Below are 14926 nucleotides of genomic sequence, written 5' to 3'. Positions count from 1 at the left end.
GCACTTATCCTATAGGCATTCAGTTTGAAAGTCACTCCAGAGGCTTGGAATAAGAGAGGACCAAGACCCAGGGCAAAAGTAAATGATAATGGAATAGTAACATTATGGAAATAGTAATAATGGAATAATAATTTAAAATAATAATAATTAAAATGTTAAAAATAATTATTTAATAATAATTAAAAATAATAATAATGGAATAGTAACAGTGAAAGCAAATATTTACTCAGCAAGAACCATTTGCCAAGCTCTCTTCTAAGCATTTTACTTATTAACCCATTGATCCTTATAACACCTTAGGAAATAGCAAAAGACTCTAGTGGTTGGAAGACAAAATGACTTCTTGCCATACCCAGCAGAAAAAGAACAAATGTTTGTAGACCCTCTTTCAACTAACAGAGATGCGTAATCTTTTTTAAAAAGAGAAAGTTGAGCTAGTTGAGGTGTGTGCAGGTTGGTCTGGGGAGACAGAAAAATCTGACAGTTTGGGGGGCAGTGTGAGACTGGTTATGTTGGAACTACAGGTTATGTTGGAACCACTGGAGTCCCATCTGGGTCCTGGGCTACAATGATGCCAAAGATCAAGAGGGACTCTCAAAGCCGAGCCCTAGCAAAGAACCAGGGACATTCAGAGTGGAGGCAAGACAGAGAAGGGTGTTGAAGCTAGGTCCGTGACAGAGAGTTGCCTTAAGGTCAGTTGGAACCAGGCCCAAAAGTTTTACCAGCTAGGGTAAACCTAAAGTTATATCAGCCAGGGGCAGTGGCTTATGCCTATAATCCCAACACTTTGGGAGGCCAAGGTGGGAAGCCCAGGAGTTCAAGACCAGCCTTACCAACATAGCGAGACCGTATCTCTACAAAAATGTGAAAATTAGCCAGGTGTGATGGCACATGCCTGTAGTCCCAGCTACTTGGGAGGCTGAAGTGCGAGAATTGCCTGAGCCTGGGAGGTTGAGGCTGCCATGAGCCATAGTCACACCACTGCATTCTAGCCTGGACAACAGAGCAAGACTGTCTTAAAAAAAAAAAAAAAAAATTGAAGAAGTTAACTGTGTCGGCCAGGCGTGGTGGCTCACACCTGTAATCCCAGCACTTTGGGAGGCCAAGATGGGCAGATCAGAAGGTCAAAAGATCGAGACCATCCTGGCTAACACGGTGAAACCCTGTCTCTACTAAAAATACAAAAAATTAGTCAGGCGTAGTGGTGGGCGCCTGTAGTCCCAGCTACTCGGGAGGCTGAGGCAGGAGAATGGTGTGAACCCAGGAGGCAGACCTTACAGTGAGCCGAGATTGCACCACTGCACTCCAGCCTGGGCGACAGAGCGAGACTCCGTCTCAAAAAAAAAAAAAAAAAAAAAAAGTTAACTGTGTCAAGAACTGGCTGGAACCTAGGATCATGTTCAGGAAGATCAGGTTAAATGGTAACTAGGAGGCTCTTCTAGACAAGGATCCTAGAGAACACCAACAGTATAAATGGTCCAGTACTGTCTAAGGTATCACTGGCCTACCACTGCCCAGGACCAAGTCTGTTTTCCGTGTGGAAAGACAGGAAACCAATGTAACTCCAGGGACAGGTGAAAGAACAGGAAGAGGCTAGAGACTAGAAATTCCTACAAGTTCCTGGAAGTCAAGACCAAGCCAGGATCTCCAGAACAAACACAGAGTTGCTACCGAAACCAACAAAAAACATCTCAAAACAGTCAGTGACCTAGCCTGCCTCAACCATGAAGCATCCTATACTTGTCTTCCCTAAACTACCTTCAGTACCTCTCCGCTTCTAACTGCTGCTGTTCTGGCTTTGTAAAGGTAGCCCTCCATTTCTAAGGTGCAGGCAGTTGGTATACAGTTGGCTTACAGAATAAGCGCGGTCATTTGGATAATAATCTCTATCACATGCATCAGACAAAATTCAAATGATCAGCCCCATGGGACACTGCCCATTTCCACAGCCACTCAGCTGTGGGCTGCTCATCCTCCCTGGATGACCAAGTCCAGAACTCTGTGTGGGTATAACATGGAGCAATCCATGTTAGATGGTGGTGCCCCAGGGGTGTGAGCACGTATGGATGTGTAGGCCATGGATCTGAGAGGAGTTTGTGGAGCCAGCATTCTGGGGCATTTTCAGGTTAGTACCTGAGAGCAGTCTGATCTTAGATCACAAATCAAAATGGGACAGGCAGAAAGGGGCATCAAGATGTGAAGCCAAGTGGAGGCAGAGCCAAGGGAAACTGCTGTGAGGGGAAGGTTGATAGCAATGTTTGGAAGATACATCCTAGCAGTGTTTCCTAATGGTCAACATTCTTCTTGATAAGCATAGAGATTTCATCCTAAACATAGTGAATCAGCATTTGCAAAAGAGCAGCTTGGGAACCTGTGTAGTTTTTGTTTTTGTTTATCACTGCAAGTTTGAGAAACATTGCTAGATGAAATGGTTGTCAACCCTGGCTGCACATTAGAACCAACCAGAAAGACTTGTAAAAAATGTACTGGTGTCCAGGTCCCACCTCACATCAATTAAATCAGAATCTCTGAAGGTGGAACTAGACAGCTGTCTTTTCAAATGTTCTCCAGGACATTTTGATGGTATGTGAATGGTTGAGAGTCATTGTCTCAGAGGAATCTCCTGTGTCAGGATCCAGGTTTTTACCATAACTTTTTTTGCAGGGCCAGCTTCTGGCAGGGATGTGCTAAGCAGTTAAAGGAACAAAAGCCAGAGAAGAGTTGGGATAGATTGCTTTGTTACAGTGTGTTACCTTGGAGGTATCAATTACACAGGGCCCCTTCATGCCTTCGTACTTAGAAAATGTGGGTAATTCACCTCTCCTTCCGCAAGTTAAATGGGAGATGAATTGAGAGCCTCTAGGTAGATCTTGGCGGATTCCTCACTGGCTTACCACAGCTGCCACTGCTCTGAGCTTTGGTTCTTCTTGCAGGAAAGAATCAGAAGGGGGCCCAGACTCAGACAGAGGAGGAGATGACCAGATACATCCAGGAGCTCCAGAAGCATCAGGTGAGTGGTAGCCTCCATGCTGGTTCAGGTGTTGCTGTTGCCATCAGGCCCTATACGACTCAAACACTGCCCAGTGCCCCAGGAGACCAAGGATGCACTCTCTGTTCAATACAGTAGATCTTGAGTGATACCCCATCACCTGTACTATCAAACTGTAATACAGACAGTTTCCTGATGAAGTCCTCACAGGGCCCAGTAGGTCTCAACAGGTATAGGTTACAGCTCAGTGAGTGGCTGCATAAGGCAAAATCAGGCAGGTGGTCATTTGCAAATGAGGTGGAAGTGGTTTGCAAATGAGCATCGTTTAAGGAAGTGTGTATCCTGTCACGACCAGTGTCCAGACCCAAAGACTGTGAGCTCCTGAAAGCAGGCTCTGTAACTTGCTCATCATTGTACCCTCCCAGTCTCACAGGGCCTGGTATGTAGTCAGCACTCAGTGAGTATGAAAGTAGTGGATTGGGGCCACAGCAGAAAGGATTTAAGTTCAACATCAGTCTGGCTAGAAAATAGCCTGGGGTTAACAAAGAGTCTCCTTCCCAGAGACTCAAGAAGATAATAAGAACATTGTTCAGGTTCTATGTCATTAAGTTAAAGGCTTCCTTGGGGAAAGCGTTCTTAGCAGAATAGTGATCCTCTGACATACTGTGGAACTGTTGAACTCCTGGCCCATCCTCCTACTGGCTTATTATATAGTCTTAATATAGGATATTGCACCTTCCATTACCTGTCTGTAGACCAAATGTAGTAGTATTAGCCTTCTCTCTGACATAGAAGTTTTTAAGGAATGTAATGGTCATAAGAACTGCTAAACTATTGATATGAAATATTTGACATGAGCAAACAGAACTATTACTATTAATAGTAATTGCTCATATCTATTGATCATTCTCAATGTGCATTTTGTCATTGTTACTGATAGTATAGAAATCTCATGTCAGTTGTTTAAGCAGAAGCAAAAGCTTCTAGACTTTTGCTTTTTCAGATTTCACCAGTCTTGAGTCTCCAAATGAGTTCAATCCCATGAAAGAGAAAAAAACCTTCATAGGAACTACTTTCGTCTAGGATAGAGCAGTTATCAGACAGTACGGAGTGAATTATAATAGCTAATATGTTTAAGTTTCTGTGTTTGATGTGAGTCCCCTCAGATCTGATACTGAGGCAAGGATGAAAATACACATAAGTTTATTTGGGAAGCAATGCCAGGAAACACCAGGGGGAGATTTGGGAAATGAGTCCAGGAAGGGAAGGAAGTAATAAAGAGTGTGTATTCACGCATGTTACCACTGTTAACAAGTGGGTCTTAATGCTCTTGGGGATCTCTGGGAATGGAGTAACAGTGCTTGAGTCGGGATGAAGCTGGGCTGTTTCTATAAGAACTCCCATCAGCCACTGGCTGAGGGCTTCTACTGGGAAACAATAATTCTCTGGCATTTGTGGCCTACCAGTGTGTGTGGACAGAGTAGGCTACAGCAGCCAGAGAAAGGCGTCAGGCAGAGATGCAGGTGCTGGCAATAGGTAGGAAGTCGTGCCAGTGTACACCGAAACATTAAACACAAAGGGGCTATGGATGGAATACCAGCAGTGTCTGCTAGATATCAGTCACTGTTGTCAGGTTTTTAAAAATTTGTTTCTTTAATTGAAATTGATTCACATAGCATAAAATTCACCCCTTTAAAGTGTATATTCCTAAGATTGTCAGTCATCTCACTACTGTCTTAATTCCAGAACATTTTCATTATCCCAGAAAGAAAGCCCATACCATTAGAAGTAACCCTCCATTCTCATCTTCCTCCAGCCCTTTGCAACCACTAATCTACTTTCTAACTATAGATTTTCCTGTTGTGGATATATTACAGTGGTATCATACAACAGTATAGCCTTTTCTGTCTTTGACTTAGCATAATATTTTCAAGGTTCATTCCTACAGTATGAATCAGTACTTTTTTCCTATTTATGGCTGAGTAACATTCCATTATATACATATACCACATGTTGTGTTACCCATTCATCATTTAATGAATATTTAGGTTGTTTCAATTTGGGGGCTCTGATAAATAAAGCTGTTAGGAACATTTTCGCACAAGTTTTTGTGTGCACACATGTTGTCAGCTCTCTTGGGTATTTACCTAGGAGTGGAATTGCTGGGTCATACGGTGACTCCATGTTTAACCTTTGGAGAAATGGCCAAATTGGTTTCCAAAGCTACTGCACCATTGTACATCTTCACCATAGAGTTCCAATTTCTTCACATACTCACCAATGGTTTTGTTATTGTTATTTTTTATTTTAGCTGCCCTAGCAGGTGTGAAGTGGTTTTGATTTGCATTTCCCACGTGATTAATGATGTTGTTGAGCATCTTCATATGTCCTTATTGGCCATTTTGTGCCAGGCACTGTTGTAAGATGGTACTTTATTACTGTGGTTTTGCAGTTGAAGACATTGAGACACAGATTTCACAATATGCCCAAGGTCACCCAAAAAGTAGCACAGCCTGTTGAAGCTCAGGCAGTCTTCCTCCAGAACCTGTTGTACTTAATTAACACTTCTTTGGACTTGTTGAATTCAGAACATCTTGTAGCATTTCCATTTAACATCATTTTCTTCATTCTTACAATGGGGACCATAATGTCTGATCTGCTTGTTTCATAGGAGTCCAAATGGAGTCAGCTTAATTCAGTAGACAGCCCCTGCATGACCATATCATGAATAGGCCATAGTTTTTGTTCTCAAGTTGTTCATTGTCCACGGAGGAGCCAGAGAAGTAAACAACTAAAATTCAGCATAAGCTTGTAAATGCCAATGCTATATAGTCTTGAAGAATAAATGCCAACATGTTGTTTAATATTTCCATGACGCCTATTTTCTCTTACATCTCAAAGGAAACAGCTGAAAAGACCAAGAGAGTGAGCACCAAAGAGATCTAATGAGGAGGCACAGGATAGTGTCTGGAGCCCAGCATCTTCTCTTCCACTTCAGCGCTGAGTCCAGTATACACGAGTGTCTGCTACAGTCGCCAAATCACCAGTATTTGCTTATATAGCAATGAGTTTTATTTTATTTGTTTTGCAATAAAGGAGATGAAGGTGGCTGGCTAGGAGGGGAAGGGCCACAGCCTTCATTTCTAGGAGTGCTTTAAGAGAAACTAAACAGTGCTCTGGGGCCGTTTAGTAAGGAAACTGCATCACGACTGAAAGAGGAACAAACCCAAACCTGAACCTCTTTTGAGTTTACTGCATCTGTCAGCAGGTTACAGGGAGTGCACACAATGCCAGAGAGAACTTAGCAGGGTGTCCCTGGAGGAGAGGTTTGGGAAGTTCCACAGAGAGGAATGCTCTCTGCTTCCAGCCTCTTTCCATTGCCGTCAGCATGACAGACCTCCAGCATCCACACATCTCTTGGTCCCAATTACTGCCTCTAGATACATAGCCATCCTGCTAGTTAACCCAGTGTCCCTCAGACTTAGATGGAGTTTCTGGGAGAGTACACCCAAATGATGCAGATACTTGTATACTTTGAGGCCCTTGGCAACCTAACCAAATTTTAAAAATACTTTTTACCAAAGGTGCTATTTCTCTGTAAAACACTTTTTTTTTTTTGCAAGTTGACTTTATTCTTGAATTATTATCATTATATTATTGTTTTTTAATATTTTATTTTCTTGACTAGGTATTAAGCTTTTTTTATTATTTTTCAGTAGTCCCACCACTTCATAGGTGGAAGGAGTTTGGGGTTCTTCCTGGTGCAGGGGCTCAAATAACCCGGATGCCCCCACCCTGCCACATACTAGATGCAGCCCATAGTTGGCCCCCCAGCTTCCAGCGGTCCACTCTCTGCCAGAGGAGCAAGGGGTGCATTAGACCGAAGCCAGGGGAGGAAGCATCTTCATAAAAAACTTTCAAGATCCAAACATTAATTTGTTTTTATTTATTCTGAGAAGTTCAGGCAAATCAGTATTCCCAAGGATGGAGATAAGTACAGCCAAGCAGGCTTAGGATATCCCAGCCTACCAATATGCTCATTGGCCTACAACTAACTAGGAGAGTGAGTTGGCCCTGTCTCTTCTTTTTTCTGGACCTCAGTTTCTTCAGTGAGCTGGTAAGAATGCACTAGCCTTTTGATCTGATAAGTTATAAATTCTGTGATTCTGATCATTGGTCCAGAGGGGAGATAGGTTCCTGTGATTTTTCCTTCTTCTCTGTAGAATAAATGAAATCTCGTTGTTAGAACAAGAAATGTCAGATGGCCAAAAACAAGATGACCACATTTGATCTCAGCCTGATGACGCTACAGGTTGTGCTGTGATACAGAGTCCTCATGCGTAAAGCAGGAAGATAGTGGGAAAGAGAACCACCCCACTCTGTCTTCATATTTGCATTTCATGTTTAACCTCCGGCTGGAAATAGAAAGCATTCCCTTAGAGATGAGGATAAAAGAAAGTTTTTAATTCAACAAGGGGAAGAAAATGGAGATTTAATCCTAAAACTGTGACTTGGGGAGGTCAGTCATTTACAGTTAGTCTTGTGTCTTTCGACTTCTGTGATAGTTAACCCCACTCACTACCCTGTTTAAGATGCATTTGGAATACCAAAGATTAAAGCCTTGACATAAGATCTCATTTGTAGAAAGCAGATTAAAGACCATCAGAAGGAAATTATTTAGGTTGTAATGCACAAGCAACTGTGAGAAACTGTTGTGCCAAAAATAGAATTCCTTCTAGTTTTCCTTGTTCTTATTTGAAAGGAGAAAATTCCACTTTGTTTAGCATTTTAAGCTTTTGTGTATCAATCCTATCTAAAAACTCTCTTCAAACTCCACTTGTTCAGTCTGAAATGCAGCTCCCTGTCCAAGTGCCTTGGAGAACTCACAGCAGCATGCCTTAATCAAAAGTTTTGCCAGCCCTTGGACACTATGGGAGGAGGGCAAGAGTATCAGTTTGTTAAAAGCAAAAAACCACAGTGTCTCTTCACTAGTCATATTTAGAACAGTGGTTACCATCCAAGACTACTCTATCCTGCAACATTGAACTCCCAAGAGCAAATCCACATTCCTCTGCTTCTGTGTAAATAGGGCAGCTGTTGTCTATGCCATAGAATCACATGATCTGAGGACCATTCATGGAAAGCTGCTAAATAGCCTAGTCTGGGAAGTCTTGCATAAAGTTTTGCATGGAGCAAACAGGATTAAATCAGGTTTGGTTCCTTCAGCCCTCTAAAGGCATAGGGCTTAGCCTGCAGGCTTCCTTGGGCTTTCTCTGTGTGTGTAGTTTTTTAAACACTATAGCATCTGTTAAGATCCAGTGTTCATGGAAACCTTCCCACATGCTGTGACTCTGGACTCTCAGTTTTTGAAAGCAGGGTTCCTCTGCCTGCTAACAAGCCCACGTGGACCAGTCTGAATGTCTCCTTTACACCTATGTTTTTAAATAGTCAAACTTCAAGAAACAATCTAAACAAGTTTCTGTTGCATATGTGTTTGTGAACTTGTATTTATATTTAGTAGGCTTACATATTGCATTTATCTTGTTTTTGTAACTCCTGATTCTTTCTTTTCAGATACTATTGATGAATAAAGAAATTAAAGTGATAGTTTTATTGGTTTCCTTTCCCCCAATTAAGGCCAAATAAAGTTGTGAGAACATTACCCATTTACTTCCTAAGAGTGGATTGGAGTTTCAGGAGCCTTACAAAGGACTGAAGAGTTTCTCCTGGGACTGCAGCTTGGATGGAAAGTTTACTCGGGGACTGGTAGAACAAGTTTCTTTGAAAGGATCATGGATAGTGGGTCTGGAGTAGAAGGTGATGACAAGTCAGAGAGTGTCTTAGTCCCTTCAGGTTGCTATAACAAAATGCCTCAGACTGGGTAATTATAGACAACAGAAATGTATTGCTCACAGTTCTGAAGGCTGGGAAGCCTAAGATCAAGGTGCCAACAGATTTAATGTCTGATGAGGGCTTGTTGAAGCTTGTCTGCTTCAAAGAATGCACCTTCTTGATTCATCCCCACATGGTGGAAAGGGTGAACAAACTCCCTTAGGCCTCTTTTATAAGGGCACTTATCCCATTCATGAGGGTTAAACTTTTGATGACCTCATCATCTTCTAAGAGCCTCACCTTTCAATACCATTGCTTTGGGGGATTCAATTTTAACATGAATTTTGGGGGGACATAAACATTCAAACCATAGCAGGGTGCATTCCTGTATTGGGAAGATGTTAAATTAAATGACTCCTAAATCCCCCATACGATTTAGGAGACTAAATGGCATCCTGTGAGGCTGACTGCAGTGGCCTGTGAGAAGGCAAATAAACATGGGAAAGTAGTACAGGGAATATGGAATCATTGCCAGGGACAGGCTAAATAACCTTAATGGCACTTCCTTGATACACACATTCCATGGGGATAAACATTTCCAAGTGGGCTGAATGTTGGCTGGTTGAAACCTCTTCTGCTCCATCTTGGGGACACATGACTAATACTTGCTTTCCAACCTGCCATTTTCATATGTATCGTGTACTCTCCACCCCCAATAATTCTGCCTCCCAAAAGAGCATATTATAGTCGATGAGGTTTAAGGTTTCTTCAGTTCAGTCATGTGGAAGTTTTGCTATCCTAAAATTATAGCTGGATCACTTTGACTGGATTTGGGATATTACCCAAATACTAATCAAATATTAAAAGGCAATCTTTTTTGTTATGTGATTGCTACAGATTACTGATCTCATTTGTCACAGTTTGATTCTTCAAATTTTCATTCTCAGAAGGGAATCTTAAACCCAGTTTGAAGGGTACCTTGTCCACAACCACTTCTAAATTTTGGCTAACTACTCCCAACCTTCTACTGTGTTCTGGGAAAACTTTTTCTGCTGTTATAGTATGTTTGTATTCAGGAAGTGCAACATTATTAAAATAACCTAAACTAAGCATAATTCAGAAGTTAAGTTTCCTTTCATCAAAATTTAATATTATGAATTGTGCAAAGAAGTATGTTACTTTGATCCACTTTATTTTAGAACTTCTTTATCAAGTTATCAGTCCTCTTGAATTATTTCTGAAATAAGGGGAAGGAAGGAAGGGAAAAAATATGAACGTGTAGATAGATCTAAGCAGATGCCCTCAGAGCCCTGGAATAATCCTAGCCGGGATGTGGGACATGAAAACAACTCTGGCCTACTGCTGCTGGGGGCTGCTTCATGGTGTGACATAGGAAGTAAAATGTTGCTGTATGAATAGGAAGGACGGTCTTCCTGTCAATGAGAATTAATGTTTTTCTAATGATTTAACTTTTTTACTGAAAAAATAATATGTGTACGTGGTAAAAATCCAAATTGTATCAAGGAAAATACAGTGAATAAAACCATCCTCTTAGAGGGTGTGTCCATTTATAAATTTGCCTGTGATGCCTATAAAGTCAAAGAGGTTGCACCAGTATGCATGCCTGCCGAAAGGACATAAACTGAGCATATCTATTTCCCTACATTTTTGCAAACATTATGCCTTCAAGCTTTTTGGCCTCTGATAGAGGAAAAATGGTAACTCCTTGTTTTATTTTTTATATTCATTATTCCTTTTGAAAGATTAAATCTCTTCCCATGAAAAATTGGTTCTTGTCATTTTCTTTCATTGCCTTTGCTTGTTTTTCTAATGGTTGCTGGTCTTTTTCTTATTGGTTTGTCATAGTTCTCCATAAGTATATCGTTAGCCCTTTGTCATGAATGTGACAAATACTTTCTCTCAGTTTGTTTTTCTTCTTTTGACTTTATGAGATGCTTTGCCTTGTAGAAAACTTCACTCTTTATATAACCCAATTTATACATCTTTTCCTTTCTGTCTTTCAGACAAAAGAACTTTAAAATCTGTGTCATTGTTGAAGCTTAAGGACAGAAAATGGCCAGCGTAGAACTCTGATGCCCTCAAAAAGAATGCAGAAATATCCACTTGGGGAGGACAGAACATGGCATGATGCAGTCATTGCCAGTCTTGGAATATATAAGCTAAATCTAAGGTTGTAATTAAGGGAGTGAGAACAATATAGAAGGGGATCCAAACTGGGCCTCAACTGTCCTTTGATGCATTCTATTCTATGATTGGTTAAGGGTGATTTTCAACTCTTGTAAGGAAAAAGTAGAGATGGAGATCAATATCATTTATTGTTCATTTACCAAATATTTGTTGTGTCTATACTATGTTTCAGGCATTTTCTAAGTGTTCTAAGTGTTCGGACTTACCTGTGACCAGTGAAAACAGATAATGATCTCTGACTTTGTGGGCTTAAATTCTAGCAGGGAGAGCTAGATAATAGATGTAATAAATAAGTAAACCTTATGATATGTTAGGTGATAAGGACCATGTATAGCAAGAGGAGGGGGGCTAGGAGAGTGAAGGGTAAGGGAGTGTCTCAGTTTGTCTCAGTTTCCCATTTTAAATATAGTGGTCAGGACAGGTCTCGTTGAGAAAGTGAAAAAGACTAGGCCAAGGGAATTCGATGTGTGATATCTGAACAAGAGCATTCCAGACAAGAGAGAGCCAGTGCAAGAGTGTCAGCTTGGCAGGCTGAAGTGAATGAGGGAGAGAGTAGCCGAATACAAGGGCAAAGAAGTGACAAGGCAGGGTAAGGGACTGAGGGGTGAGAAAGGTATGTCTTGTGGTCGTAATAGGCCATGTAAGGAATCTGGCTTTTACTCTGAGTGAGATAGGAACTTCTATAAATTGTTATTTGAAAACAAGTAGGATAAACTACAGGTGATCTTGTTTCTGCATGTGTGCCCAATTATTCTCAAAAACTCATTTGATTGGGAGTTCAAGACCAGCCTGGCCAACATGGCAAAACCCCATCTCTACTAAAAATACAAAGATGAGCTGGGCGTGGTGGCACACATCCATAATCCCAGCCACTTGTGAGGCCGAGGCAGGAGAATTGCTTGAGCAATCAACAGTGAGCTGAGATCGCACCACTGCACTCCAGCCTGGACAACAGAGCGAGACTCTCTCAAAATAAACAAATACCTCATTAGATACCTTTACGAAAACCTGAACTATGCCATCACTTATGCATTGGTGTACATAGCTGCCCATCAAGTAGGTCCTTTCAAGATTCTGGTACAGAACGAGCAAAACCAGCAGTTGTTTACTATAACCCATGTTGTGGAAGAGCTTTAACATTTGAAACCCTTCATTGTGCCTTCTAGAACTTGCTATTAATCACCAACAAATCCCTTCTACTCTTAGCTTCTGTTAACATTTCCCTCACCTTCTTGTTTTCTAACTGAAACTTGGCTCCCCTCTGAGGACACTTCCTCCATAGCCCTTTCAAATGGTGTGATTTTCTTTACAACATCTTTAATAAACTGGATCCTTTTTGCTCCTTCCTCTACAAACCTTCAGTTTAAAACATCAAGTCATTAGACTTTGCTATCCACTACACTTTCATCACAGTTTTCTGTTGTTCCTCTCCCCGCCTCTACCATTCCTCGATTTTAGCTGCTGACTTTGTAAAACTCTGCATCACTGCTTCTGTCATAACTCTTGATGTCACTATCTCATAAATGATCTATCCCATGACCTCCTTTGGACCTTGACCTCCTCTCCCCCAAGGATTTTTTTTTTCTCTATTTTATTTTAGCCACTTTCCTCTTGGTTAGAACTTAGATCATATCACTGGCAATAATCTCAATTTCAAGCATCCTACACTTCAACAACTACCTTCTATCCTTTCAACTCACTTTCTCTGATACCCCAACTCTTAACAATTCTTTGGTTGCCATCAGGTCCTAAAATCCAATGATCCTATCACTTTTTCACTTTGCTTCTCCCATTTTGCATCCTTCATCCTCCCCATCCCAGCTTAGATTCCATGGTTGATCATTATAATCACTTTCTAGCATGCAGGTCTTCCTTCTTATGCTTGCACAGCAAAACTTCAACATTCAATTAACCCAACTCTCCTCCCATTCTGTGTTTGTACTCAAGCAGCTAAATTAGGCTGCATTAAAATATACAACCACACTGAGTTTTCTCACTTTATTTTTTAATTTGTTTTATTTTATTTTATTTATTTATTTATTTTTTGAGACAGAGTTTTGCACTGATTGGCCAGGCTGGAGTACAATGGCATGATCTTGGCTCACTGCAGCCTCCACCACCCGGGTTCAAGAGATTCTTCTGCCTCAGCCTCCTGAGATTGGCCAGGCTGGAGTACAATGGCATGATCTTGGCTCACTGCAGCCTCCACCACCCGGGTTCAAGAGATTCTTCTGCCTCAGCCTCCTGAGTAGCTGAGATTACAGGCATGTGCCACTACTCCCAGCTAATTTTGTATTTTTAGTAGAGACAGGGTTTCTCCATGTTGGTCAGGCTGGTCTCAAACTCCCAACCTCAGGTGATCCTCCCGCCTTGGCCTCCCAAAATGTTGGGTTTACAAGCGTGAGCCACTGCGCCTAGGCTTTCTCACTTTAAATTCATGGTCTTGAACCTCAAAAGTGCCTTTAGCACTACCCAGGATGCCTGGTATATTTCTTTAGTTATTATCTCCTACTCTCCTAGATGACTGTTTTCGTCATTTTTCCTTAATACTGCCATATCCAGCCTCACACTCAGCTGATGAATTGCCTCTGGTTTCACTAAGAAAACTAGAAGCAATCAGAATTTCCAGAAGCTTTCCCCACCACAGTATCCACCTTTCTTCATCTATGCCCATATACTTTATCTTACCTCTTTGTACATAATCTTACCTAAAGCAAACCTTGTACTTGTGCGTTAGACCCTATCCCTCTGCCTCCTGAAAGGCATTGCTCAGCAATTCTTCCCCTTCTTTTGTAGCATCAAACTTACCCTCTCCATCTGTCCCTTATCACACTATTTCTCCCATTTTTTATATTATTGTACTTTTTTATATTATTATACTTAAGTTCTAGGGTACATGTGCACAACGTGCAGGTTTGTTACATATGTATACATGTGCCATGTTGGTGTGCTGAACCCGTTAACTCATCATTTACATTAGGTATATCTCCTAATTCTATCCCTCCCCACTCCCCCTACCCCACAACAGGCCCCGGTGTGTGATGTTCCCCATCCTGTGTCCAAGTGTTGTCATTGTTCAATTCCCACCTATGAGTGAGAACATGTGGTGTTTGGTTTTCTGTTCTTGTAATAGTTTGCTCAGAATGATGGCTTCCAACTGCATCCATGTCCCTAAAAAGGACATGAACTCATCCTTCTTTATGGCTGCATAGTATTCCATGGTGTATATGTGCCACATTTTCTTAATCCAGTCTACCATTGATGGACGTTTCGGTTGGTTCCAAGTCTTTGCTATTCTGAATAGTGCCACAATAAACATACATGTGCATGTGTCTTTATAGCAGCATGGTTTATAATCCTTTGGGTATATACCCAGTAATGGGATGGCTGGGTCAAATAGTATTTCTAGTTCTAGATCCTTGAGGAATCGCCACATTGTCTTCCACAATGGTTGAACTAGTTTACAGTACCACCAACAGTGTAAAAGTGTTCCTATTTCTCCACATCCTCTCCAGCACCTGTTGTTTCCTGACTTTTTAATGATCGCCATTCTAACTGGTGTGAGATGGTATCTCATTGTGGTTTTAATTTGAATTTCTCTGATGGCCAGTGATGATGAGCATTTTTTCATGTGTCTGTTGGCTGCATAAATGTCTTCTTTTGAGAACTGTCTGTTCATATCCTTTGCCCAGTTTTTGATGGGGTTGTTTGTTTTTTTCTTGTAATTTGTATAAGTTCTTTGTAGATTCTGGGTATTAGCCCTTCGTCAGATGGGTAGATTGCAAAAATTTTCTCCCATTCTGTAGGTTTTCTGCTCACTCTGATGGTAGTTTCTTTTGCTGTGCAGAGGCTAGTTAGTTTAATGAGATCCCATTTGTCAATTTTGGCTTTTGTTGC

The 14926-nt window shown here is 41.3% G+C and overlaps 1 protein-coding gene across 1 annotated transcript in view; it reads left to right on the top strand.

The window, feature by feature from the left end:
• Positions 1-8596, top strand: part of FSTL1 (follistatin like 1) — a 55618-nt gene extending 47022 nt beyond the window's left edge. Inside the window, exons 10-11 of the mRNA XM_010387087.2 lie at positions 2934-3010; positions 5891-8596. Of these exons, the coding sequence (XP_010385389.1) occupies positions 2934-3010; positions 5891-5935 (122 nt within the window). The 3' untranslated portion in view covers positions 5936-8596. The remainder of the gene's footprint in view (positions 1-2933; positions 3011-5890) is intronic.
• The last annotated feature ends 6330 nt before the right edge of the window (positions 8597-14926 follow it).

This window comes from Rhinopithecus roxellana, chromosome 1 (genome assembly GCF_007565055.1).
Source record: "Rhinopithecus roxellana isolate Shanxi Qingling chromosome 1, ASM756505v1, whole genome shotgun sequence".
NCBI lineage: Eukaryota > Metazoa > Chordata > Mammalia > Primates > Cercopithecidae > Rhinopithecus > Rhinopithecus roxellana.
This window is presented reverse-complemented; position numbering and strand designations above follow the sequence as displayed.